Source organism: Chelonoidis abingdonii, chromosome 3, assembly GCF_003597395.2.
Source record: "Chelonoidis abingdonii isolate Lonesome George chromosome 3, CheloAbing_2.0, whole genome shotgun sequence".
Classification (NCBI taxonomy): domain Eukaryota; kingdom Metazoa; phylum Chordata; order Testudines; family Testudinidae; genus Chelonoidis; species Chelonoidis abingdonii.
The window spans coordinates 98,278,677-98,306,579 of NC_133771.1; the positions used below are offsets into that span (position 1 = coordinate 98,278,677).

General features: G+C 38.4%; 1 protein-coding gene across 1 annotated transcript in view; it reads right to left on the minus strand.

Moving 5' to 3' along the window:
• Nucleotides 1-27,903, minus strand: part of TRDN (triadin) — a 331,687-nt gene that overhangs the window by 245,736 nt on the left and 58,048 nt on the right. Inside the window, exons 3-5 of the mRNA XM_075064568.1 lie at nucleotides 14,102-14,239; nucleotides 12,035-12,064; nucleotides 7,492-7,521 (exon numbers count right to left, since the gene is read on the minus strand). Coding sequence (XP_074920669.1) covers nucleotides 7,492-7,521; nucleotides 12,035-12,064; nucleotides 14,102-14,239 — 198 coding nt within the window. The remainder of the gene's footprint in view (nucleotides 1-7,491; nucleotides 7,522-12,034; nucleotides 12,065-14,101; nucleotides 14,240-27,903) is intronic.

A 27,903-nucleotide genomic window follows, 5' to 3' on the forward strand; every position in this document is an offset into this window, starting at 1 on the left:
GGAGCTGTTGGTTAAAGGAATGGAAGTGAGGGGCAGTGGGGTTCTCCCCTTTCTCAAAGCCCACCTGAACCCTCCTACAAGGGGGGTGGATGGTAAGGTCCCAACAATGAGTTGGCTGGGGGACCTGGATGGAAAAAGTGGGCGGCGGTGGTGGAAGTGGTTACTGAATGAACTTGGGTTACCTGCACTGTGCACTTTTATCTGCCAGGTAGTCCCATCTAATGATAAAGTCACAATCTGATTAAAACCACATCAAAAGTGAGTTTAGACACCTACAGGGTTAGGCAACAGCTGACTGGGGTGGTTGTGGATTACAATGGTGCCTAAAACTGGGCCATACAAGCCTAAATCCCTTTGTTATCTAAGCCAGCATGTTTACATAGCTCTAGAGGAGTGTAAGGAGAGCATATCTTATGTAGCTTCACATATGATTTCTGAATCTGGCCCATTGACTGATAAATTGTATGCTATTAGCAGAATCATGCACAGAAGTTCAAACATTTGGGGACTGTTAGGAGATCCTCAGCTGGTGTAAACTATCATAGCTCCACTGACTTCAAATTATTCAAATACACTGCTTGTCTCCCCACCCCATCTCTGTCAAAATCCAAGGAAATCTTTGTGTTTCAGATACAGTCTTTGTTTGTTTGTTTTTCCTCTTGTAATGGTTTTAGTGGATCACATAGTAATTTAGTTCAAAAATGTTCATATACCCAATGGAAGGCTGGTAAATACAGTAGATAACCTAAACTGACCCCGTGACATATCGGGGGTAGATCCAATCTGACATGAGTATTTCTGAACAAAACTATATAACTCAGATAACTCCCCACCAGAAACATTCAAGATTTCTGAATGGATTATCTAACCTACAGCAACACTTATGACAGAACACATCATGCAAAGTCCTTAAAGCAATTGAATATATAAAATACACTCAGAACTTGCAAAATTTGCCTTCACTGGGATTTTTTCCCTAATCTCTGTAGGCAGTTGGAGCCAGCAGAAAATACGACAGTCTAGAATACTTCTGTTATGTTATTTCTGGACATTACAAGTTAAATGTTACCAGCAGAAACAAGTATACTTTTCTATGTTAATTGAATTTGATTAATTTACAAGCCATAAAATGGTAACAACTAACTAACCCAAATATTTAAAATATCAGATTTTTCTACTGAGGATTTTTCTTCTGCAGTTTTAATACTCCGTGTCTTACGCTTTATGACAAATATCTTTAATTGTCTAGTAATCACATCATATCTTATTTCTGAGTTGACAAAGCAGCTGTAATATCATAAAAGACTTTCATGGCCAGTTTAAAGCACACAATTTATCTCTATCAATGTGACATACTGTTAATAAATCCTCAATATTATGAATTCATGTTTAGAAAAATGACAAAATCAAGCAGCAGCAAGGATAATCTTTGTCACCAAGGCAACCATCCTGATTCTTGATGAGATGGCAGCACAGTTTATTAAATTATTGCAAAGGAATATGTATTTTAAAAGATGTATTTCATTATTAGGGTTTTCTAGTTATCAAGCAGGCTTTAAAAATTATCATTTTCCCAATGTTGCTGGTTTTTAGAAGGGACAAAGAGTTTATTTCCTAAAATGTGGGCACTGATGGACTTATCTAGAGTTCTGAGGATATACAGAACATGCAGTATAATTGTTTTAAATGCCTCCAAGAAGAAAAGCTAGCAGCCCACTTGCCAACCATTTTCAAACTCTGACAGAAGATATATTCACTGACTATATTGTTAGCAGGTCTGCACAGCTGTATGTTGTTGACCCAAAATAAGCTGATAGTCTGATGACAGTCAGATTTACACGAGCTAAATCTGCAGCTTGATTGAAAATCCCTGCTGAACAAGCAATTTTGGAAGCTCTTCCTCTCTCCCTCCCTCTTCCCCTCCTCCACCTCCCCTTCACGCAGCCTTTACCATGTTAATTTTCTTTATCAAGAGTTTACAGTGTCTGCTAACAGCCCTGCTCTCCCTGTGCACTACAAAGACCAAACATTAGTAAGAGGAGGGATGGAGAAAAAGAAGTAAATTATAGTTTCCTGAAGCACTTTATACTAGAGACGCCCTCTCAGTTCAGCCTCACATTAGTATGAATAATGTTCCCCTTCATGATGAGGCAGGAGGAGGTTCTTACTCTTCTATCAACATATACAGTGGTTAATTTCCAGTCTGCTTATATTACTGCGCTCTTATTTGGCTGCTCCCTGTTAATAAGTACTCAGTTGTAATAACATGTATTATGGTAGCACTAACGGACCAAACTGAGGACACCGTGTTAGGCACTGTACACGCACATAATGAGAGACTGTCCCTTCTCCAAAGAGCTTACAATATAAACCAAAAGAACAAAAACAAAGAAGAAGAATATAGTAGAAAAGAAATAGTATTATTCCCATTTCCTAAATAGGGAGCTTTATGATTAAATGACTTACCTGTGAGTACACAGGAAACCAACATCAGAGCTGGTTACTGAACCCTGATCCTCTGAAGCCTAGGCTGGTCCCTTAATCACCATCTCTAGTTTCAGGCTGTGTTTGTTCTTCACTCTCTTTCTCCCTCCCTCTTTCCCCTTTTGCTATACAAAACAAAAATGACTTTTACAGGCAGTGAGGCTAAACATTTTGGCCCAGATCTACAAAGGTGTTTAGGCTCCTAACTTCCACCGAAATCAGTGAAAGTTAGAAGCCTAAACATCTTTGTGGATCTGGACCTTTGAGTGTTTAAAACCTTCACTTTCTCAAAAATGTCCACATATGAAAAGGGAAATGGACCCCACCCAAAGGGCCTGCCAAGATTAATAACTCAGCCTCCAGTGTCCGGAAGCCCTACAGCTGCTGCCCACAACTAAGCTGGACTATATCCCTGCTGCTTTATCTAGCCTACCTAGCAACAGGTGCATGATTATCCTGGAAAGTTGGCGGGGGGGGGGGGGGGGGTAAATAAACCGCAAAGTAAGAGGTGGAATAAGCTGGGTTAAGAGCTTCAGAGAGGTCATTTTTAACTTGCTCTTAGACTTGCCTTTATAGAGAATTGTAGTCAACTCTCTTCTTGTTAGTTTCCTTAGCAGACATTTGAAATAGTACAGCTGTGGCCTAGCTCTCCTGTAGATGGAAGAGGCTGGTTACGATGATTGCTATTTTAATGGGATGGGAGGGGTAGGAGGAAAGGAATCTGTACAAAAGACTCATTCCCAACAAAATGTTAATATTTCATGGAGCCACAATCTATGCAAAACACCAAGTCTTTAGAGCAGCCACAATATGAAAAAATAAATGGCAAATATTTCTGACTGTGAGAATTAACTCTGGGGTTGCATCTGCCCTATGGGCCTAGCCTTTGGAACTGGCCAAAGAATTGATGGTGTAGACTTTAAAAGAAGCTATATCTTCTATGCTTCCCTGATCCTTGGAGCTGCCAGGATTAAGTTGAAGTTGCTTCACACATGCTCTAATTTATGGCCAAAGACAACAACTCCTGGAGGGCTTTTATGGCAGCTGGAGATAGCCAGAGTTCAGTAGTGATCAAGCTATGCCTCCTTTCCTTGATATAGTCCCCTCCACTGAATGCTACTCTACACCTTAAGCGATTCTTCAGATGGCCACTGAAACCAGAATTAGGCCCACTTTGTGCTGCAGAAACAGTGCAAAAATTTTTTAGCGTGGATTAGGATCTGATCCCATACATTTTAAGTAATCTCTTAGCATTGGTGGAGCTCCACCCAAGCTATCTATGGTAAAAATATTAGCATATACTGACCAGCAACATCCCCATCACCAACTCCATAAGTGTTTTGATCATGGGGTGATATTTTGATAATAACCAAATTATCCAGATTGTGGAGAGAGAAGCATAATGTATCCCCATTCCCCCACAACCTCCTGCTCACCTACACAGAAACTAAAGCTAAATTTGATATAACCATCTTTGTTTATATGTTACTACTTTGGGATCAATGAAATATATGCCTTTTTCAATCTGCCATGACTCAAATAATATTCTTTCTGCTACAAAATAAAATGCTTTTGTTCTAGGGTCTCAAGGAGAGATGGGGTGGTAAAGATATACATTGCTGTTTTTATTCATTAAAGGAGAATTTTATTATTAAGTCATAGAACATTGGCATTGATCTTTTGCCATGGCAACAATGTGCCTGGGCATTTTAATATATATAGTAGGTCAGTCAAAAATGTTCCACTGAACGGTTTCCATGAAACATTGGGGTTTTGAGTAAATACAATTTTTCAAAGTGTCTACTTTCCATGGAAAATATTAGATTCAGCTATACCGCTCCAGTGTCTCATGGAAATTGTGGTTCATCATGATGCATCACCTCCCCACATCAAGAAGTGAAACCGTGGTGCATGACTGGATATGTAAGCCAACTAGGGAGCCTGGCCTAGAGAGGGGATGCAGCTTGAGGCACCACAGTAGCATTTCCAAATCTATTTTGTTTTTTGGCCAAAATATTTCAATTTTTGATTTTTCAACAGGAAAAAAACTCTTCTGATCAGCTCTAATATACAGGGCAATTTTTCATCTGCGGGAAGGCAGCATTTTACATTGTCTCTGAATTGAGTAATCCCTTCTGGCAGATGTTCAAGAGCAGTGAACAATATGTAACTGTCCTCATATGAAGGAGCACCACAGTAATTGAGGGCTTTGAAAGGATAAATTTGGGAGAAATGTGGGATCCTACAAGACCTCTTAACCCCAATTAATTTTTAATATAGATTTCCTCCCCTGCCCCCCTCAAAAATATATAAATCTTTTTCTGGGACCCCACTCAAATGGCCAATGTAATGCACCTCATTTCAGTGCTGTCCTGATGTTCTAATACTAATAAACTCTGAACCTGTGTCAAACAGAAGAGGGCAGGAGGAGGAATACAATTCAGATAGGAATTTTGCACTGTGCCTCTCAAATGAAGAATTAATGAGTCAGGACCCCAGGATCTCCTGAGAGAGGACTTTGATCAGAAGGAAGCACTTGTTATTTTTATGGAAAGTAAGACATTTCTTCATGTCTTCTCTTAACTCCCACCCACCAAGTCTGATTTTCAGGCTCTCTTCGTTCCAACTGTGGTGCTATGGACCCCCAACCAGAAAAGAGATTAGACTCACATCCTTCTCTTCCCTCTTTAACAGCAACTAGCTCAGCCAGCCTCTGCTATAGCAGGAGCACAAATTAAAAGAGTTCAGTAGCATCATTTGGACAGGAAGCTAAACTCTGAAACCTCAAGTGCTACTACACTTTTATCCGAAGGATCTTTAATGACCATATGGAGCAAAGAACTCTTTTTTTGCATCTTTCACAGGAAAGCAGTAAATTTTGGATTGAAATGCCCCATGACATCAACCCAAGTTAAAAACCTTTCTTTCCACAGCAAAAGAAAAAAGAAAAAAAAAGGGAAAAGAAAACCCTGGAATTGAAAATTCACTCTTGCCTAAGGGTAGGTAGTTGTGTTTTCTTTAGATAATCTGAAAAATATTTTTTTTCATATTCTAATGTGTTCCCCTTAAAGTGGATATGCCATTGCTGTTTTGATCAGCATAAAAAGCAAGATGGGATTGTCAAGAGAACATTAATAATAGAACTGATGGTAACAAAAATAAAATAAAAAAATATTTGGGGAAGTAGTTTTCTTCGTGTTTTTGGCATTCACTCAGTTCTGAAGATATTTTTTAAACACATTGCTCCTTACACAAAAATTCACAAAATACTTTATAGAAGAAGCTTAAAGAGAAATTGAGAACACTTTACAGAGCTGGGAAACAAGAACTCTCATGCAGAAAAAAGAAATGTTGCCATATGGACATATAAAAGAAAAGTCAGCTGATCTCTGAAAACACTAAAAATGCAAATAAGTATATACTCTAGGGAAGAGTGCATAGAATAATTAATTTCCCAAATCACAAACCTCAGCCACATAGGCAAATTCAATAAGGGGCCATACCTTTCAGGTTGCGTTCATGCTATTCAAATATTTGCTTTCCCAGCCTATTTGCAGCTCGAAGGAAGAAATGTGGGTTTAGAAATATTTTTATTTTCTGGTCTAAATATTTATGAAACATGACTATCGTCCAAAGGAGTCTTGCCAGCCTCAAATATTCTTTCAGATGAGCTATTGGATAACATTTTAAAAAGTGACTTATATGACTTAAGAGCCTAGGGTCCTAATTTCAAAAGTCTATACTAGAAAAGCTCTACCATGATAAGTAAGTTGGTTAGCAGTGTGAATTTTTACCAGGATAAACTCTGATGTAGATGAACTTAGATTGGCATAAAGGTACTTTATACTGGTCTACATTGTGTTGCTTCCTGAATTGGAATAAGCTATATTGATATAGCACTTTTATTGCATATAAATGAGTCTACAACGCAGGAGGGGATTGCCACTTAAGTATTACAGTTAAAGCAGCAATTTTTTAATTTTATTTATTTATTTATTTATTAACACTGATAATCTTTTAGAAGAGGGAAAGGCAAAAGAGCATGGTTAACTATCAGTTATAGCTATGTGAAAATTTTGGGGAAAAAATTGAACTATGCAAAATGTCTGCTTTCAAATCTTGATATGAAACCTAACCGGTCACAACAATCTAATGACATAATGGTTTCACTCACCTACTGGTATTTATACATTGAACTTTTGGCCCGGATCTTGCAATTCATAGTGTGTGGACAGGCAGACTGTACCCACATAGCACATCATTACTAGGAGAGTTCTCTAGTATGTTTACAGTCTCCTAGTATCCTTCTGTCCCACCCCCCAAAAAAGCATATCATTTCACTGACTCATTTGAATTTAGAGAATTCTGACTAAGCTGGTTGTCAAGGAGCTTTATTTATCTGTATAATTAGGCTAGTTTCTCCCAATTTGCAGTAGAAAGTTCTGATGTTTCTTGCTTCACTATGAAAAAGCAACACATCTAGGAAACAGGGAGGGTGGAAATCTCTATACAATATCTTTTCTTCTTCTCCACATAAATCACTGCCTAGAATTTGGGATTCTACAAACTGGGAAATCACATGATTATCACACCCCAAAGACTAATATGAAACAGAAGGGTACTGCCATTTTCCTCTATTTGATGTCTAAAATTTCTATTTTGTAATATACTAGGTGGAATGTGATTTCATTTTTAGAAAAACAGAGTTAATGTGAGTTTGTGTCTGCATAAGAACAATAGGATCAGGCCCTTGCATTCATGTATCTGCCTAGCCTCCATCACCATGGTATACCTGAGTGCTTCTGTGTGTTTCAGAAATCTCAAGTTTCTTCTGTTTTTATGTATATCAACATCTGTTGCACCAATAAAAGTCCACTAAATAATATTCAGCCAGTGTCCCGCATCTACTGCCATGTCAGTGCTTTACTTGCACAGACATTTCTAACTTAATTTATTATTAAGCTCCTTCTTTTTGATTAAACTAAGATTGCTTTAAAATTTACTCACCTTTTTTTTTGGTCACAGGGTGAATTTCAGCTAAAACAAAAGAAGAATGTTAAGTTAAAAAACAAAGTTTGAACAAGCCTGAACTGCGAAATATAAAATAAACCCTTATCTAAGACCTATTGATTTCAATGGCCTTTGGTCATATCCTAAATTCCAAAGATTGAGAATAATTTCCATATGTAAAAATATTAATTTGTACATAATATCACTAATCTGTATATTGGAAAATTAACTTTAAATTAGCCTTATGTAAACTGTTATTCTATTCTACAGTTCCAAAATGCTGTAGAGTAATAACATTGCTAGTAGTAAGTTTTGACTACTGCCATAGGACTCGTGCTAAAACTTCTGTGCTTTTAATTTGGAGTCATCTCTAATAAAATGTTATTCTAATTTTTGGGGTGTTTTCTCCCCCATCCTAAAGATTCAAAAAGACTATCAGTCCCATTTTGCTTCCATCAATAAAGATCCTCGTAGAAACAGACTGTGACACCGGGCTTGGACTGCAGAGGCATAAGCATATAAGATGTGATGAATAAAACTCTCCTATTATAACAAGAAATTTTAATAAAAGAAGCATACAAGAAACAAAACATACAGTTGTCAAATAAATTGATTTGTCCATAAATGTTTTATTAACCCTGAAACATAAATCAACATTATCAACTATAACCATTGATTTAGAAAAATGACAGCTAAAACATATCAAGTCTGTTAGAAACCATTATTAGATTTTCGAATCGTTTTCATGGAAACGCTGAGAAATTTTATCATGCACTGAGTACACAGTGTTAAACATTGCAAAGCTCTTTACAGAATACTTTTTCACCATGTCCCCTGATAGTTACTTTTTTTTTTCTGCATGGTATAAAATGTTCAGTCTTTTCCAGTGACTAAATATAAATATCAGTGATAATGCTGGGGATGAAGAAATTAATTTTGGTAAAGAATGTACTATGATAAGCATTTTCATCCTTTCTAGTGGCTACTGACACCAATATTAGCCCTGTTACATGTACCACCTTCATTGTCATTATTTGTATCCCTATTATCTTTGCTTGCAGTTTGCATCCGTGTCAAGGTTATCTTTGCTTTCTTTAGGCTCATAATTATCATTATTATCCTTCCTTTCTTCTTCTTTCCTTATCATTACTGTGATGTCCTTACTACTCCCTTGAACATTTTCTCAGTAAATAACTTTACTGTGGTATCAACTAAATTTTAATGTGTTTGCAATTATGGTACTTCCAAGATAGTGATAATTTTGTGCAGACTGTTAGTGCACACAAAGTATGCTCTGGCTGATAGACCTGAGAACTGAAAATATTCAAGGAGTTCACTCAGGAGATATGTGGGTTTGTGGGTGATATCAAGCTGAGAGAAGCTGCAAGTGCTTTGTAGAATAGATATAAAATTCAAAAGGATCTGGAGAACTGAAAAAATGGTCTGAACTAAATAAGATGAAATTCAATAATGACAAATGCAAAGTGCTCCACTTAGGAAGGAACAATCAATTGGAAACATACAAAATGGGACGTAAGTAGGAAGGAGTACTCCAGAAAGGGATCTTGGTTATAGTGGATCACAAATTTGTAAGTGTAACACTACTGCAAAAAAAAAAGCAAACATCAATCTGGGATGTATCAGCAGGAGTGGTGTAAGGAAGTCACAAGTAGTAATTCTTCCACTCTACTCCAGTTGAAGCCTTATCAGCATGGAGTATTGTGTCCAGTTCTGGACACCACATTTCAGAAAAGATGTGGACAAATTGGAGAAAGTCCAGAGGAGAGCAACAAAAATGATTAAAGGTTTAGAAAACAGGACCTATGAGGAAAGAATGAAAAAAAAATGTGTTCGTTTAGTCTGGAGAAGAGAAGACTGAGGGGGGACACGTGTGTGTAGGCAATGTTTTATTTTGGTAGAGTTTGGGGATTTTGTTTATAAATGTACATGCTATTATGTGTTTATGTTAGAGAAAGCAGGTCAAAGAAGCGCATCTTACACTTGCAGCAGATGGCGAGTAGGTTTCTGATGGTCCTTAGTTCCTGGGGGAGTTCATTCCATAGTCTCAGACCAGCCCCCAAGAATGTTTTGTCTCCTGTTCAGATGAGCTTTATAGCTATGATAGAAAGTTCCATTATACCCAAGGAGCAGAGTTGTCTGCCATGGTCTTTGTCCCAGAGCTTTCTGGCAAATCTTTCAGAAATGCTGGGCCCAGGTCATTGAGCACCTTGAAGATAAGGATCACATCCTTTAACTTGACTCCATATTACATGAGAAGCCAGTGTAGACAGCAGAGACAGGTACAATGTACTGTTGGTAGACTATGTTGCTGAGGAGATGTGCTGCAGCATTCTGCACTGGTTGGAGTTTAAGGGCTTGTAGCTTTGGGCCCAGATATATTATATTGCCGTAGTCCACATGGGAAGTGACAAAGGGGTACATAACAAAGGTCAGGTCAACTTCCACCTGGGACAAAGTCTCCTATCCAGCTGGAGATGGTAGAAAATATTATTTGTGGATGCTGCTAGCTGAAAGCTTAGTGTCAGTGAGCAATTCAGGAGCACTCCTAAACTATGGGCTGAATTAATTAATCGTGAATATGCCCCCTTCAGCCAAAGCAGATTGCATGATGAGGTGCAAATGTTTCACAATGCTTTTATGTACCCACCAGCATTACCTCTGTCTTGCTAGGGTTCAGCTCCAATCAGCTGTTCTTCATCAAAGGCGACGGTGGTAGTGTTGTAGTCACATCAGCTGAAGGATAAGTAGTGCTGTGCATCAGTGGCCTAATTGCTTCATCTGAAACCAATGGAATACTTCCCACTGGTTTCAGTGGGAACTGAGTTGGTCCAATGATGAAAAATCCCACCCATAAATCATAGGTAACAGGAGAGCAAGTCTTCCCACACTGCCTACCAGTTTGCCACAATTTTGACATGAAGGAATATCTCACAAGGATGAGTAGATGGTCCTGTTCTCCATGCGCATTCAGTTCTCGACCTCTCTGCTGAGACTGCCAAAAAAGGTGCTATTAAGGGTTTAATACAACTCAGGGTAATTCAGAGAAAGCTGGACTGAGCCCTTAATGTGGCAGTGATGGTTTCTGTGATATGGACATTTATCTATTGGAAATTTGATAGTGTGACAAAGTTCCTCCTCTACCTTGGTGGGTCCTGCGCTTCTTGGCAGATTTGCTCACCTCAGTGATCTTCCCCACAGTCTGGGTCAACTCGTTCTGTGTCTGATCAGGAGTTGGGAGGTTTGCGGGGGAACTCGGGCCGGCCCTCTACTCCGGGTTCCAGCCCAGGGCCCTGTGGATTGCAGCTGTCTATAGTACCTCCTGTAACAGCTGCATGACAGCTACAACTCCCTGGGCTACTTCGCCATGGCCTCCTCCAAACACCTTCTTTGTCCTCACCACAGGATCTTCCTCCTGATGCCTATTAATGCTTGTACTCCTCAGTCCTCCAGCAGCATGTCCTCTCACTCCCAGCTACTTACACACACCTCACTAACTGGAGTGAGAGCCTTTTTATACCAGGTGTCCTGATTAGCCTTAATTAATTCTAGAAAGTTCCTGAGTGTTCTNTGATTGGCTGCAGGTGTTCTAATTAAAGTAGCTATATCCACTGCCTTCTAGAAAGGTCTTAATTGGCTCCAGGTGCCTTGATTAACCTGGAGCAACTGCCATTTGGTTACCATGGTCCTAGGGATTTGTTTAGCCTGGGGCTAACATACCTGTTTCTCAGTACTTTACTGTAGCCATCTGGCCTTGCCCCATCCACAATAGATATTAAACTGTTATCATGTAGATCACTGAAATGTCAACAGGTGGTAACGACTTTTTTTTATTATTGCCAAACTGTGCTCAGTTTGAACAGTAAACTAGAAATGAGGGGCTCTATATCCTATTAACAATATCCTGGGTCTTCCAGTATATTTTCCTTTTGAGTTAACAGGAGCTGAACTTAAGTTTTGTGGCAATATTTAGAAAGATTTGTATCACAATTCTACTTGCTCCATCTTTGTTTTCTATAAAAATCCAGTGGTAATTAAGTTATTTTCAGAAGTATACAGATAGTCCTTACTTTAAGCTTTTACTATAAACCTGGGCAATAGGTGAATACTTTTATATTCCACAGCTGCTTCCTAAGGTGTCTATTCTTTCCAGGCGTGTATGTAACACAAATTGACATAATATAAGTCAATAGTTAGATAATACATATAAAATAATACTGTAATCGTGCTGTTGGTTTTTATGAATATTTTTAGCTGCAAAGCATAATGAAACAATTAAGACTTCTCCTAAACACACTGCACAGCAACAAACAACACTTCAAACCTTATTATAATTTGACATTCCTAACAATTTCAATTTACATACAGCATACACAGTTAGTAGAATAACAAAAGCAATTAGTGACAGAACCAGTGGTATAGAGATAGTAGGTTCATACTAATTTAATAATTTAATAATAAAAAGTATCTAAAAACATTTAATACATCAAAGCATGTGTTGTTTATAACAATGAAAGCCAACCTTTTTTTTTCAACGGAGGTTCCACTTCACCTAAACCAAGATGGAAAAAACACAACAATTAGATAACTGGTAGCAATGCCACTATTTTTTTCCATGCTAGTTTATTTTCATTATTAAAAGCTTTCAAAGTTTATGCCAAACATGTTGAGTAACAAGAACTCTATTCTGAGATTTTAGACTTACACTCACACTTCTGATTCCATGTAGGCTTTCTAAGAGGAAGAACAGATATGATAAATGTATTTTAGGCACCAAAAAAGTTCTACAACTTATAGTTAAAACATGTGACCAGATACTGGCATGTGAGCAGGGCTTCCCGGGGGTGGAGGGCAAGTGGGCCAATTTGCCCCAGGCCCTGGACCCCATAGGGGCCCCCAAGAGAATATAGTATTCTATAGTATTGCAACTTTTTTTTATGGAAGGGGTCTCCAAAATTGCTTTGCCCCAGACCCCTGAATCCTCTGGGTGGCCCTGGATGTGAGTGGAATTTGTTTGGTTATAAACCTGAATCCATATTTTAAAAATGGGCACAGGTATTCCATTTTCATTGGCTACAAAGAAAGCATTCCAAATGATACTTCTTACAAAGTTCAGAACAAAAGAAACCTAATAATGCTTTCAACGATGTCAATGGCAAAAGTCCCATTGACTTCAGTGGGAGCAGGAACAGTCAGTTGCCAAAGTCTGACACTGTGCCTCCACTTCTGACCTGGCTTTAAGCATTACAAAGAAACGGACCCATATACTAGACTCTTAGGGCCTAATACTGTGAGATGCTGAGTCCCTCCTGTGATTCTTGGGAGGTGCTGACTGTTCTCCACTCTGAGTACAGTCAATGGAGTTGGGGTTGCTGAGGACCTCCCAGAAGGCATTCAGAACCTTGCAATTTAAATGATTTAATTTTCTATATAAGAATTGTGTAAGCTAGCTCATTTTATGATCCTTTCAAACCATCATGTAGGCTTGTCCACTCTGCCTCCATCCATTCTCGTACTCAAAAATGTTCCTCATTGCATGGCTTTTGACCACCAGCACAATTTCAAAAATGTAGACAAGGAAACCACATTGCACCCTTTTTATTTCTCAACAACACGAAGAACTGGCCTTACGGTGGTTGTAAATCACATCTTAGAATAGGGTCCCCGAGTCATAAAGCTACGTATAATAGCATATCAGTTAGTAGTTGTACACAAAAGCCCATGCTGACATCTTGCAGTAGCACAAATTAGGTGATACTTCTAGTATATGAATACAGTAGGTGAAAGATTCAGTTTAAGTTCCTGTTGGGTTTTAATCATTTTTGTTATGATGGAATGCTACACAAAGCAATAGGAATATGGTCTGGCACAGCTATGATCATCATGCCTAACTGCATATACCCACACAGGATAATAAACATAACATGAGGTACTTGTGCATCTATTACCACACCACATGCTACTAAACTGATTATTAACAAAAAGATGGTTCTTTCAAAAACTATAAAAATAGATTAACTATTGGCTGTTTGGTTTAACGTATCTGACAGCTCCATGAGATGATGCATATTAATACCCATTCCAAGGCCATACTGTTAAATTATTGATGTTTGTTATCCAAACATCCCTTCAGTCCAGTTACTGTGTTTTTCCACCAGTACTACCCACTACTGTTCAAATAGCAAATAAAAGTGTTGTCTTAGTTTTTCAAGTTTTGACTGTACATTTAATTATTTCGTTTTCTAGACCCTTCCATTCTTATAGGGTAGAGAGAAACAATGTAGAATAGCTGCCATCATTCTCTGAAACATCAACTCAGCCTAAATTAGCCCTCTTTACTTGGAAACGCCACTAGTAACATTTAATTCTGACATATTTTCTGTAATTCCCTCTGAAATGGAAGATGAAAGCTAACAGAAACATCAGTTTTCTAACTCCAGTAGCCAGCTGATTCATTATTAGCAAAGGCGTTCACTTCTATTCGCTTTCCCTGACTTCTTTAACTGTGAGGTTAAAAATTAAATAAGTCAATACAATGCATGTAAAACATGAGTTAGTGCAGTTAGACAAGTCTGTGTATCGCAAATACCTTCATCACTGTCATCATCATCAGTCGATACGATGTCAGACAGTAAAGAAATCAAACCATAAAGCCAATCAGTGGATTCTTCCACGGTCTGATGTATGATTCTCAGTGGCTCCTTGCTGAGCTTGTTAACAGAGCTTCCTGAGTGCATAGGTTAAAACAGAAAACATTTGAAAAGATATTTTTTCTGGGGGTTAAGGTTATTCTGCTTTATTTCTTCACATACAGTACTAATTATGCCAATTTATTCATCAAAAACAAAGCTTGTACAATTTAATTTTATATTGCTCAAGAGCTTAAAGCATAGTTCTCTTTCCTCTGAAGAATTATCTTCTAAATACTTTCAGACTAATACTTGCAATTATAGGAGTGGCTCAGGGCCAGGAGGATAACTCAACTTTCATATGCCCTTCTGCTGCTTGTGTGGATTAAATTAAATTTAGATTGGGATCTACCAAATGTTTTCCCCACAGACTGTATCTTCCAATGCCTCACCCCAACAAAGACATCCCCTCCATACCATACAAGATTTTTGTCTCCTTCTCATTCCCAAGTCCATAACCTGCCTCTACAGTGTGGAAATTCATCACTAATTAGCAGTCTGCTGATCAACGACAATCAGTTGTGTGCTGTGCTTCCACCTGCTACTCTGTCTGACTCAATGCTCCATCTGTCTCCACTTCTTCCTCCATACATCACCACAAGGATCCTGCACTACTGTCCCAGGAAATTGCTGTGCCTTCGTGGCAGTGCAGGCTGGTTGCATCATTCTTGTGGAGTACACAGAGAGGGCTTAAAGAAGAAAGGATGTACATAACTGGGATGAAAAAAATGGAGGTCACAATGAAGACGAGAGTGATAGCCCCAAATGCCTCTGGCACATACATACACACACACACACACACACACACACACACACTCTTAATGTCACTTTATGAAGATGTAAAGTACTCCCCCTTGCCATATGCACTAGTATGCTGGGAATCATACATGGATAATAAGAATATTTTTAAAATGTTCATCTAATTAAGCTTTCACCAGCTTTCTTTTTCTTTACCAACAATTGTCCTTTTGACCTATTTCAGGAGAGTTTTTCAACCTCTTATAGATCATTCCACCTTCTCAGTCTCTCCAGCAAACCTGCATTACCCTAAGATCTATATCTAAGTATTGTTTAAGAAAGAGAAAGAAAGAAGTGTTTTATGCTAAAACATACTTTTCCATTAGGATTGTAGCCACAGTCCAGTTACGATGAACAGAAATCCAGTCAAAGCTATTGTCCTCTTTACTTCAAATTAACTGATAGACTGAAAGATTCCCCTTATCTGCCTGGCACTAGTGGAGACTATGTAATATATTTTACCTAAGACAGTCCAAGTTAAATCATGAACAGAATTGTTATGCACATTTAAAATGGATTTGTATAATAGGATCCTGCTCCTATTGAGTTCAACAGAAGTATTGTAATTGACTCCTATTGTAAAAAGACTAAGCACCATTGCCTTGGTTCCCACCACCTGTTTTTTTAACAGAATTATAATTTTATTATGTAAGTATTTTCATAAGTGAAATTAAATTTAATACAACTCTGTTTACTACCGTTTCTAATTACAGTGTCTGTGTTTTTCAAGCACAAACCTTACCAGCAATCAGAAGCAGACTTACATGAAAATTTCAGTGACAAAGATAGGCAAAGTGCAGGCTTTAAGCAACCTCATTGCTGGCAACAATCTGAACAATGTTCTATAAGTGCTACAAAGAAAATGTAAGAGGAAAATAATTATTTTCTGCATAAATAAAATGGCTTTTTCCCCTTATTATATTTATCTTATTACCAATGAATTAATCTAAAAACACGCTATACCACATAAAAGACCAGGGCAGATTTCTATAATTTTGAGTTTGCCTGTGAACAATGTGTAAAAAAGGCTCTTCGGTTTGAGCAGTATTTAGATGAAGTATATTTGGAGATATATCTAAGTTACATTATATCACTCATATCATACTATAAATTCAACATGACACATTGGCATGGTATCATTGCACAAAAATATGCAACATTTTTTCATGTTTGCCCTACACCGATTTATACCCTGGGGCAATATAAAAGATTTAAGAGAGAATTTTAGGGGTATAAAGTACCACAGTATTTACTTTGCTTACAAAAATTTCTTGCAACTGCTCCATCCGACAAGATCCAGAGATTTTTCAAAAGAATCATCACAAACGTCCCTCTCAATAGTTTAACACTTCTACTAGACAATCAAAAAATAAACACCAACCTGCCTCCGAATAAAGTAGCCACTGAAATGTAATTCAATTTCTGGGGCTTATTGTCATTTACATTGAGACTACTTTGTACCAGTCTGGCAGCATACAAGACACTTCAAGTGAGTAAACAATTCACACTGCCAGAGTGGTGTAAAGAGAATAGAGCATAACTGAGATCAGGTCCTGGTCTTTAATTAAGCACATTTTCATAGAAAACATTTGTATAATGTTGGATTAAAAATTTTAAGTGACCAACGGCAAAATTCCCCATTCTCATCTCCACTATGAGGCACATATTGCAAATCCTCCTTATATTAAGTGTGCAAAAAAAAAAAATCAATGGAGGTGCAAAGATGTTCCTTTGGTGACATTTGCAAAAACCTGAAATTGGGGCGCGGGGGGAACCACTGCAAGTTTCACTGATATCCCTTGCAGTGGGATGCGCTTTACACAATTGTGCCAACTAGCCTCCTCTACATCTTTTGTTATGCTCTCTGTAATTTAAAAAAACACTTTTAGAGGTAATTATGCATCTTAATATGCTTAAAATCTCATGCCAGATATGCATGAAGTGTAAAGAAATTAGTGATCAAATCCTTGCTCTCAGCTTTCCTGAGAACTTTGCCAATATCAGGTTGGTGTTTTCCTATTAGAATAAAATACATATGAAATAAGGAAAGGAAGAGCAATCCAGGGTGAATTAAACAGAGCGGGAGATGCTGTTTGCCTCAAGAACATGCAAAAAATTATGTCTGTTTTCAGTGGATTAGTGTGTTCCTTGCATTCCGGAGCATGACTGACAAAATGCAAGCTCGAAAAACAGCTTAAGCTTGTTATTTTGATATTATTTAGACCAGTCTATCTTTTTAGGTCTAGCGAGAAAGAATATGTCGATAGTCTATTAGAATACATCTGAAACCAAGTACACTCAAACTACCCCCTGCATATCACTTGGGGACTTTTCTCTCTTTGGCCACACACAGAATATACTTGTGCTTTAAACCTATGCTACACAGCACACTACATAATACATAATGTCCAGTGACCTCAAAGGGAGCTGCTAGGCGCTCAGCACTTTTGAAAAACTGTGTCAAGTATTTAAATGGCTAACTGGGGCTTTAGAAGCTTAACTTCAGGCATCCAGTTTAAAAAAAAAAAATGGCCAATATCATTAGGCAGCTTGAACATTTTTCCATTCTATTTCACATGGTCACACTCTTGGTTATCTCAGATAGGGACCAAACCATGGGCCTCTCTTATCCCTTAAAGGAAGCCAATTTAATAGCTGAGTGGGTGGCAGAGTGAATTTGAGGGTATCATCTTCTAGATTCAGGTCAGTTGCTAGACTTACCATGATTTGAGTACTGAGAATAGCCAGTGTGAATGCCCTGAATTTAATCTACATGGTGTCTTTACAGGATTGGAAGGTTGCTCAAGGAGAGGCATACTTTGAAATGTGGCATTTTGTTGAGCTGATGAATACTTTACAAACTAAGCCAAAAAAAATCTAACATTTTTCTCTGCGACAATTTAATACTGGAACAACTTATTTCCAACTGTTTTGCTGAGCAGAAAATAAAACCCTGTACTGTAGCTGAACTTTGTCCGAAAAGTACATGCAATTAATTGTATAGAGGCTTGTTTTTATTGATATCTGCTGCTGTTTTAATAAATAAAACACACACACACATACCTTACTGACTTTTGTTTTACATCAAGTTATCTTTTAGTCCTTGTCCTGTTAGGTCCTGATCCTGCAAGACTTACACCTTTGAGTAACTTTACACATATGAGTAATCAGAACTCAATATGACTATTCACGTGTGTAAATTACTCTCATACCTTAGTGGCTGTAAGATTGGGACCTCAAATAGAGGAAACCACAGCATTTGTCCATGTATTGTTTGCTACTGTATAAAGACTCTTTCAATTCATTGAAAACTTAGTACTGCTGGTACCTACATCTCCATTGCTATGAGAATAATAGCCTATTTCACCTATCTTCTCTCAGTCTGATCCTAATCAGGCAGTTCCTCACTTGTAAAATTATTTTGAAGATGTTTAAAGCTGGATGACTTCCAGATGACTGAAGCTAAATCCCAGTCAAATGGGAGGATTTTATACATTACTTAGCAGTAAAACCTTATCTAACCAAAACCCAGCTGAATTTTCCAGGAGGGTCTTTGATACCCGTTTTATACATCTACAAGAAATTTGGGAATTTGCTTGGATTTTCTTTGATAAACACATTTAAAAGGTGGTTAAAATAGCTTATTTTATCCTCTAAGAAGTGTTGCAAAGATTAAATCCTGCTGAGTCCCCCATAGCTTTGGAAACTGGTTTTCATGCTTATTGCATCCAAACTGGATTACTATAATTCTTCGTTTGTAGCCTTCCACCATCAGTGTTGCTGTAATTGCAATTTGGTCCAAAACGCAAGAACAAGAATTATCGCTTTTACCCATAGGAATCAACAGATTTACCTAAGTCTGAATTCTCTTTGGCTTCCAATTTCTGCTCCCATTGATTTGAAAATTGTGCTTATGTCTTTTAAGGTAATTAATAGCTCATGCCTGAACTATATGACAAAACTTCCATGATGATACTTTTAAGATGATGAAAAATCTTTTGCTCTCTAAAATCAACCTGATGCTGGACTTTTACAGGTCCCTCAATATCTTTTCTTTGGTCATAAAATGCTGTATCTGAAAGTGTTGAAGTAATTTCAACTGTGTCAAAAATTTTAGACAAGCTTTTGAGAATAGATAAAACCTTATTTCTTATCTGAACTAATACTAAGTCCTGTGATAGTGATTTTTCAGTATACGAATGAAGTATATGATATGATTTGCAGTAGTGATTTGAGCATATTTGTTTAGATTTTATGGTTGCTGTTACTATTTATTGCTGTAAAGCACACAAAGGGTACTAATTGACTTGTCTGTGCAGGTTGCTAAACTACTTCCTACTTCAGTTGTTTGTCTAGTTTTAATAACAATGCTAATAACAAGGTCTGTCATCAGTCCTTTTGCTATCAAGTAGTTTTACCTGCCATATTTTAACCTATTTAATTAATTTGTTTACCAGTTGTGGTTTTAATTCAATTACATGTGATTACAACAATATACTGAATATAATTTGAAATCACTGTACAAATAAGGGTAATTATCTGGTGTAAAGATTGATTTATTTATGAGATATCCAATTAATTGATAATGTCAAGGTACAGGATGTGAAAACTTAGAATTTCTGTCATGTTTGACAATATATAAAAGCCTCACACTTGTTTAAATGCTCATAATAGATATCCTAATTTGAATAAAATATATATACACATGTCAGAAAGTACTGTACTTTGACTTCAGAGTTTGCATATTGCCTAAGGATCTCCAGACTGCTAGTGGTCTTTGAAGGGAACTTCAACTTCAGCTACTACTACATACTTCTACTGCTTCTGAAGACCAAAAGAAAATATATCAAATAAACTCGTTTAATATAGCAGATTAGACATACACCTTGTCTCCCAACACTAACACCAGAATCCGTTCAACTCAGGATTCCTTATGGATCACTTTGGTATTTGAAAGCCCTGATTTTCCTCACACTTACTCCAGCATGAGTCAGGATAAACTGTGATATGTATCAATGACTTACACGATATAAAGCTGCTGGGAGAGAAAACTCAGATCTTCCATTTCCCTTACATGCCAATTTATAGATATTTAAAATGTAAATATGCAGTTAACAGTCTACAGTATAAAACCTTCTTTTGTTAAATGATTTGCCTTTCCTACCACTCAGTAATTATAAAGAGGCTCAGCTCAAGTATATAGCTGAAACCTCAACTGAATGTAGGAAGAGGTATTTTCATCCAAAATGAATTGCAAGCAAAAAAATAGTTAAATTACAGGAAAATACACTTAATTTACCTAATAAATAGTATGTCTGCTTAATTGGGATACTTGCCAGAAATTGAAAATAGAGTAAAAATAATCCTACAAAGTGCTATGCAATTCAACTACCACAGGCTTGGCTCACACTGGAAAAACTCTAGATACATGTTTAGCCTTGACTCTACAGAAAATAGTTAAATGACTCTAGGGGACTTGGACTTCCATTGGAAGTCTTGGATTGGGTCGGGTTCTAACTGTACAAAGTGTGCTTAAACGTCATGTCATGTATTAGCCACACTGTAGTGAAGCCCCAGAGTGGCCTCCCTCTGAGCCTGAGACAGAGGGACCACTACACTCTTGTTGGTGGGTGGAGCCAAGCTGACACCCCTGCCCTGCAGCAGAAGCAGAGGGGAGGGACAGAAAGTATAAGAGGCAGGCCCTTCAGCTCAGTTGGGCCAGAGCTAGCAAAGGAGGCACATGTCTCTAGCCCACTGCATAATTCTGGATCAGACCCTGAGCTGTGCAGTGCCACGCTCCTGGAGGAGACTGAAACTGAGGACCAGCAGATTATGGAGCCACACCAATTGACTGAAGTAGGAAATAGCCATGGGGAACCAGACATTAGTCAGGTTGTGCTATCACCTTACCAGACAATGTGTTTTGACAGGATCCTCATTGACCCACAGGCGGGATCCCCTAGCACTGTTAGCGCCCTGGGCTGAGACCCAGTGAAATAGGGTGGGTCCAAGTCCTCCTATTGCCAACCCCAACCCTCAGGTGGCGGCCTATTTACCCTAGTCAAAAGGCCTGTGCCTTGTTTGTGGCTTGTCCCCTGCCAGAAGGCTGCAAGTCCATAGTCTATGTGCGCTGTCTGTCTTAGCCAGGAGGCTAATCTACAGACTACTTAATTCAGGGGTCCCCAATGCGGTGCCCGCCCACTGGCCGCCGGACAAGCAGCCGCCGAAATGCCGCTGAGAAGCAGCAACATCAAGAAGTGCTGCTGCCAAAATGGTGCTGATTTTCGGCGGCATTTCAGCAGCAATGCCTCTTGATGATGCTGCTTCTCGGCAGCATTTCGGCAGCTGCTTGTCCAGTGATCACGCTCCTCAGCAGCTAGTCATCCAGCGCCTGCCACATGAAAAGGTTGGGGACCACTGACTTAAATTGCTTATTGCTCTGCCCTGCTCAGGAGGTTAGAGCCCAGACTGTGTTTACTGCCTGCCTTAGCCAGGAGGCTTGAGCCCAAAGATTGCTTATTGCTGTGCTCCACCCAGGAGGTCAGAGCCCAGACTGTGATTACTGTCTGCCCTAGCCAGGAAGCATGTGTCCAAAACTGCTAATTAACTTCTATTTATTGCCTGACCGAGTCAGACAATGGACAAGCCTGATATGAAGGGACCAATACACACGTGTTTTTGCATAATATTTTAAAGTTATCAGCTGATCATAAACTTCTTCCTATATGGACTTCTTTGTTCAACTTAATGTTTTCCGTGTCTGCAGTGGCTGATATGGACATTGATCTTACATTAGTATTAAAATGCTTTAAAATGCTGCTAACGATATGTACAAAGCTTCTTTTTTTGAAGCCGTTCATGAAGCAAAACTGAAGATCTCCTAGCATATCAGAGCCTCCTGAGAATCTGTTGGTTGGGACAATATCTTAAACTGACAAATCTGCTTTGAGCGGATGCTACTGTAATTAACTTTACTCATTATAGTCTGCTAGATTTAGATGTTAGCAAACAAGTGGCATTACTGCTTGCTGGCAGTCAGCGATTGCCCATTCTTTGTTATCTTAGTTAAGCAGGCCACACACAGACACATACACTTATTTAGAATATTGCAGGCAAATGTCTTTACCAGGTGGTAAACAGGGATCATCACAATGTTGTGAATAAGTAGCTATGGGGGAATAACAACAAGATGAACCAAAGAATGGACAATAAAAAAAGGAAAGAAACATTATTAGCAATAATGAACATTATAGGATGGCACTTGACTAAATAAAGCAGCTATGGTGTGAAGTGAGGATTGATTTCATCCCTGTGTTATGAAGTAGAAACTGGATTTCAGTAAATAAAAAAAAAATACACTGTAAGGTAATACAGCAAGAACCAACCAGTGTAAAGCTACAATTAAATAATTCTGTAAAAAATTATTCACAAAGGTTACAAAAATGTCAAAATTCTTTTGCTCAAAAGAAACAATTACTTTTGATTAATTCTGCTAAATTATTCTTGGTTCCCTCACCATCAAAAGACCAAAAACATTATATAAAAATTATTTCACTGATGATACCTTGTACAGTTGTTACCAGTATGACTTGCCATTATTTGTTTAAAATTAGAAAGTTCATAAGCATCATCAAGGGCCTGAAATTTGGTTGGCATTTTGTATTAATCTGAAACACTTAAGTATGCAAGACTTGTTTCTCTTCTTAGAGCTTCTCTCTTAATCCAAGTCAGTTTCTGAAATTTCATGTTTTCAACTTCATGAGGTCTGTCACAATTTATCATGTTGTACACCAGACCCACTGAGATTATAGCAAAACTAGCCAGAACCACAGTATTTCATGGTCTTGTCATTGTTTCCAATATAAACTCCATTTTAAGGGAGCTTATAACTAAGCTGTAAAATTTGCTGCAGGGTGAAACATGGCAAATAACACGTCAGTTGGGCAGCGCTTTTTAAAACCTGAATTTGGTTTAAATCAGTTTGACTGGTTTTAGATTTACAGAAGGGGCGGGGGGTTATTTTTGTGTATTTAGGGGACATTTGTTGAGTTCCCATATAACTCAAAACTGTTTCAGTTTAGAACTTGGATATTTGTAGGCTGTTCATTCATGATGTGGACTGGTGACATAGGGTACAGTAAAAATAGGCTTTCAATAGGCCATGAGACTGAGATTTAAAGTTACTGCACACAAATAAGGCCAAACCCTACTGTTCTAACTCAATCTTCACTCAGGAAAAATTGTCCAAGGCCTTCTATACATGGCAACATTTTTTGTTGTTTTTTTTTTTTTAAACCAGTTTTTCCAATGTAGTTATAACAGTGTAACTCTCTGTGTGGACCCTCTTATTGCAGTATAAATGTGACTTTTTCCAGTTTCTTACATTACTTGGGAAGAAGTTTAACCCAAACCAAAAGGAAAAAGTAATTTCTACCAGAATAAGAATGTGTACAAGCAGTGTTATACCAGTATAACTATAAATTCACATCTTAGTTTCTACAAGTAGAACCTTCTCATGTAGACAAGCCCAATGCAATGATTGCAGGCTTTGGCCCCAAAGGAAGCCCATTTCCTGCACATGAAAATGCACAATTTGCCAATCATACTTACCAAAGAAAAATACTCATTTTATTTAGTGCTGAATTCAACATATCTTGATATTAAAGGACACTTTATGGAAAGCAGCTCCTACACATTATCCTGTTATAGGCACATGCAAACAGGATTCCACAATTCTTAGTCTTTCTGCAATTTTTGTTGTTTTTTTGCGGAATATATGCTTTGGTTAAAAAAAGCTAGATTTGTTTCTTTTTTCCTCCCTTCATTGCCTCATACCCTGTCTTGATTAACCCAAGCCTGAAGAAAACTATCTATGGCTAACCAGCAGCACCAGAGGTGATTGTGAACGAATTTAGGAAGAAGTTAACTGCAAAGTGTTTAGAGTCAGCAGCTGACAGCTGGTATGCTATAGCAGCACAGCCAGGATTCAGCTGTTTTGCCATTGTACCGTGGGAAGCCCAAAAGAGTCCCCTCTGTGACTGGCTGGGATGCTGAGTGTTTCCCATGGTTCCCCAACATTCTGCTGCCCTTTCCTGGCTCCACCCGCAGCCCACTTTTCACCCATGCCAGTCACACAGACAAAGGAGGACTAGAGAGAATGAACTCTTGCTGTAGTTTTCTTAAGAGCCTCTTCATGCATTTGTACCAGAAATGAATGAATAATTCACTGTGAATAATTTATTCAACAAATATAGGTTATTTTTCTGGTCATGAAACAACTAAAAGAAGATTGAAACCTCTTCACATTTTTTGCTTCTTGAAATTACTCAGATTATTTTGTGAGGTTTTTTTTTCCCATTATTTTCTTTATGGATAGCTGAGTCACTACCAATTCACTGTGAATATGACACTCAGGAGTTGAAATCAGAGCTGTGTTGGTTACCCGTGATTGGTTACATACATTGTTATTGTTATTATTAGGAATGTTGAAAATATTCAAACATGTTGTACGTAGTCCATTTGTAAATTTGGATCCTTGGCCAATTCATCTTTGTGAAGGTAAAAACAAACAAATTATCTGGTCAACTGGACCAATAAAAACCATAACCAATTATTTTGTTTCATAATGTGTAATACACATTAACGACTTGTAAAGCAAGTCAGCAAACTGCACTTTGAAAGACTGCAAAAATCAAGCAGAACAATGCTGCAAGGCTCAGATCAAACCAAAAATAAATAATCTTTTTTACATTTTTGAAGATACATGTATGAAAAGTGATTCCTAATACACTATGCTATTCACTTATTCATATCATAGTCACACACTACATAATGCATGAAATTTGCAGTGTCTTTTCTCAGACTCTTGTAGCACATCAGCTTCATATTGCATTAGAAATTTTTCAGTCATGTTTATAACTGTACAATAAAATGTAATAGGACTACAAGCTTTCATTTTTTTCCCCCTTCATATGAATCAGTGTGTAAGAAATGAATGTGAAAGACTGAAAAAATTGAATTCCATACTTTTGGAAAGACGTATTTGGAAGACAGAATTCACCATTGATCTAAATTCTTGGGTCATCACAGGATTCTCAAATCACATAGCCAAACATAGCTGACTAGAAGGTGGCTCTTATTTTCCAGCCCCTTCGCACGCCCACTGGTACACATGCACTAAAAGGGTACGCAATTCTATTCATACATATTGCAATATTGGCTCGCATTAAGCCTATGTCTATACTACGAATGAAGGGTGTGTCTCCTCTGTTTGTATACACTTTTGTACAAGCTCTCATTCAGCTAGGGCAAATATAAATAGCAATGTAGCCTCAGGAGCATGGGTAGCCACAGCAGAGGCTCAGCGTAACCATGCAGAGTACACATCCACTCATTTCAGGTGGGTTTATACTCGGCACAGCTAAGCTGTGCCTCTGCTGCAGGTACCCAAGATACCGTAGCGACACTATTTATACTCATGCAAAATCTCATTCAGCTAGCACAGGTATGTTACACAAGCAAGGGAACCACACCCTTACCTCATAATGTAGAGATAGACTAAAATAGTTTTCATCCAAACCACTGGGTTCAGACTTTGTAGAATTTACAACAAAATTGGTCTTTCTGGATATATACAAATATAATATACATATATCAGAGGGGTAGCCATGTTATTCTGGATCTGTAGAAAGTGACAAAGAGTCCTGTGGCACCTTATAGACTAACAGAAGTATTGGAGCATATACACATATATATACACACACTCCTGATCCTCTCCATGTTGGACTTATGTAATGAGTTTCAAAAAAACCCAAAAACTTGCTAGTTTGTTTCTAAAATCCAGGATCTGAGACGATGGTAACCATGAACAGAGATCTATGGGTTGGGCATTCTCTTTGGAGAGTTGCAGCAAAGATTTTGTTAGAAAAGTGAATGAAAACAATGTTATTAAAATGAATACACTGACATTTTCAGAATCTCACTGTTATTTTTCTTCCAGGTACTAAAAAATATCATGAAAGCAAAATTCAAGTTAATCTTTCAAATAAGAAGTCATATTAGTTCAAATTTAAACTGCCTGCTACTCCTTTGAGGGTAGATTCTCTTATGTTTCTGTTAGTCCCATTAAAGCAAATATATCATCCCACTGAAACTAACAGAACTGCTCATAACCTACTACACAATGGGTGAAATCCTGGCCTCATTAAAATCAGTGATAAAACTCCCATTGACTTTAATGGGGCCAGTTTTTTTCACTCAGTGATGTTTAATGGTGGGAGAATCTGGCCCTTCATGATTTTGTGTGCGTCTACTGAGACTTCTGGACAAGATACTCATAAAGACATTATAACGGCTTTGATAGGGCTTTTGCTGCAAAGAGATAGTTTAAATTATCTTTTGGGATAGATGCTGTATATTTGTAAGCAGTGCACAACTCCCAAAGGCAATCTTCAAATGGATAAGGAAATAAATTGGAGGGAAAAATCTATAAAACACAAAAGGTACTAAGGAAAAAAAGACAGGCAATAGTAGAATTAACTCCATTTTCTACTCGACATTTCATATGTAAGTGGTAGCAAATTAATGTAGATCATGTTTGCAAAGCTAAAGCAAAAATACTGAAAATAACAATTCCCATTTTATACCCATGCCTGGATGCTTCAGGCAGAGCCTCAAACTAAATGGAAAATATCAGCGATTTTCACTTATTCTGAACACAAGCAGTATAGTGCGTGTTCCTTAAGAAGTCTGTCAATCAGGGCCGGCTCCAGGCATGAGCATTCCAAGCAGGTGCTTGGGGCAGTAGTCGTGTGTTTTTGCCCCCAAGCAGCGCACCGAATTGCCACCGCGGACAGCAGGGGCCATCCGTGTGCCGTTAGGGCGGCAGGCGCGTTTCCACGGTGGTGGCAATTCAGCGGCAGCTTCTATGGCCAGGTCTACACTGCGACTTTAAATCGGTTTAATGGCCGATATACCGATTTAATGCTGTATCCGTTCACACGACGTCGTCATTAATATCGAGTTAAACGGCTCCTTAAATCGATTTCGGAACTCCTCCCAAACGAGAGGAGTAGCGCTAAATTCGATAGTGAAACTCAGATAAGGGTTCCTTGGGACGGAAATCGACGTGTATTGGCCTCCGGCGGCATCCCAGAGTGTAGCACTGATCTGCTCTGACGCAATTCTGAACTCGGATGCAGCGGGCAGGTAAACAGTGAATAAGTCCCCCAGCCGAACATTTTGAATTGTACATTTCCTGCATTGCCCCAGCGGGAGCTCTGATCAGCACAAAGCTGGGCGATGCACGTCTGAAACGAAAAAAGAGCTCCAGCATAGACCGTACTGAGAATTTAGTCTGATCGCTGTATGGGAGACAAATCTGGTTGTATCCAGCTCCAGTTACAGACACCGAAATGCCAAAGCCGTTTGAAATAAAAACTTCCAGGCATACACAGCGCTGCCGTTGACAAGCGTTAACGGGAACCAGAGATCCTCAAATGGCGCTCAATGAAGGGAGGGAGGGGTTACTGACCAGCTATGCCACAGTCCACAGCAGTCCTATGAAATTATTTGCCATTCTTGCTGAGCTCCCAATGTCTGTAGGTTAAAATCCACAGTGTCTGGCGTGTGTTCAGGAACAGCTCCTCAGTTTATTCTCCCCCCCCACCTCGTGTGAAAAAAAAGGAACGAAATCATGTACCTTGAACTAACTTTCTATGTCACCCTAATGTGTACTGGATGCGGTTGGATAGATCGGGATGCCTACAGCAGCTGAGAGCAAGTATCCAACTCTTCTCCATCTTCGCCTCTCTGGTGGTAGATAGTGCTGCAGGCCTCCCCCACATCCATGAGAAACCTCGGCTTGATAATTGCTCAACATCAAAGAGGCAATAATTCTCCTGTT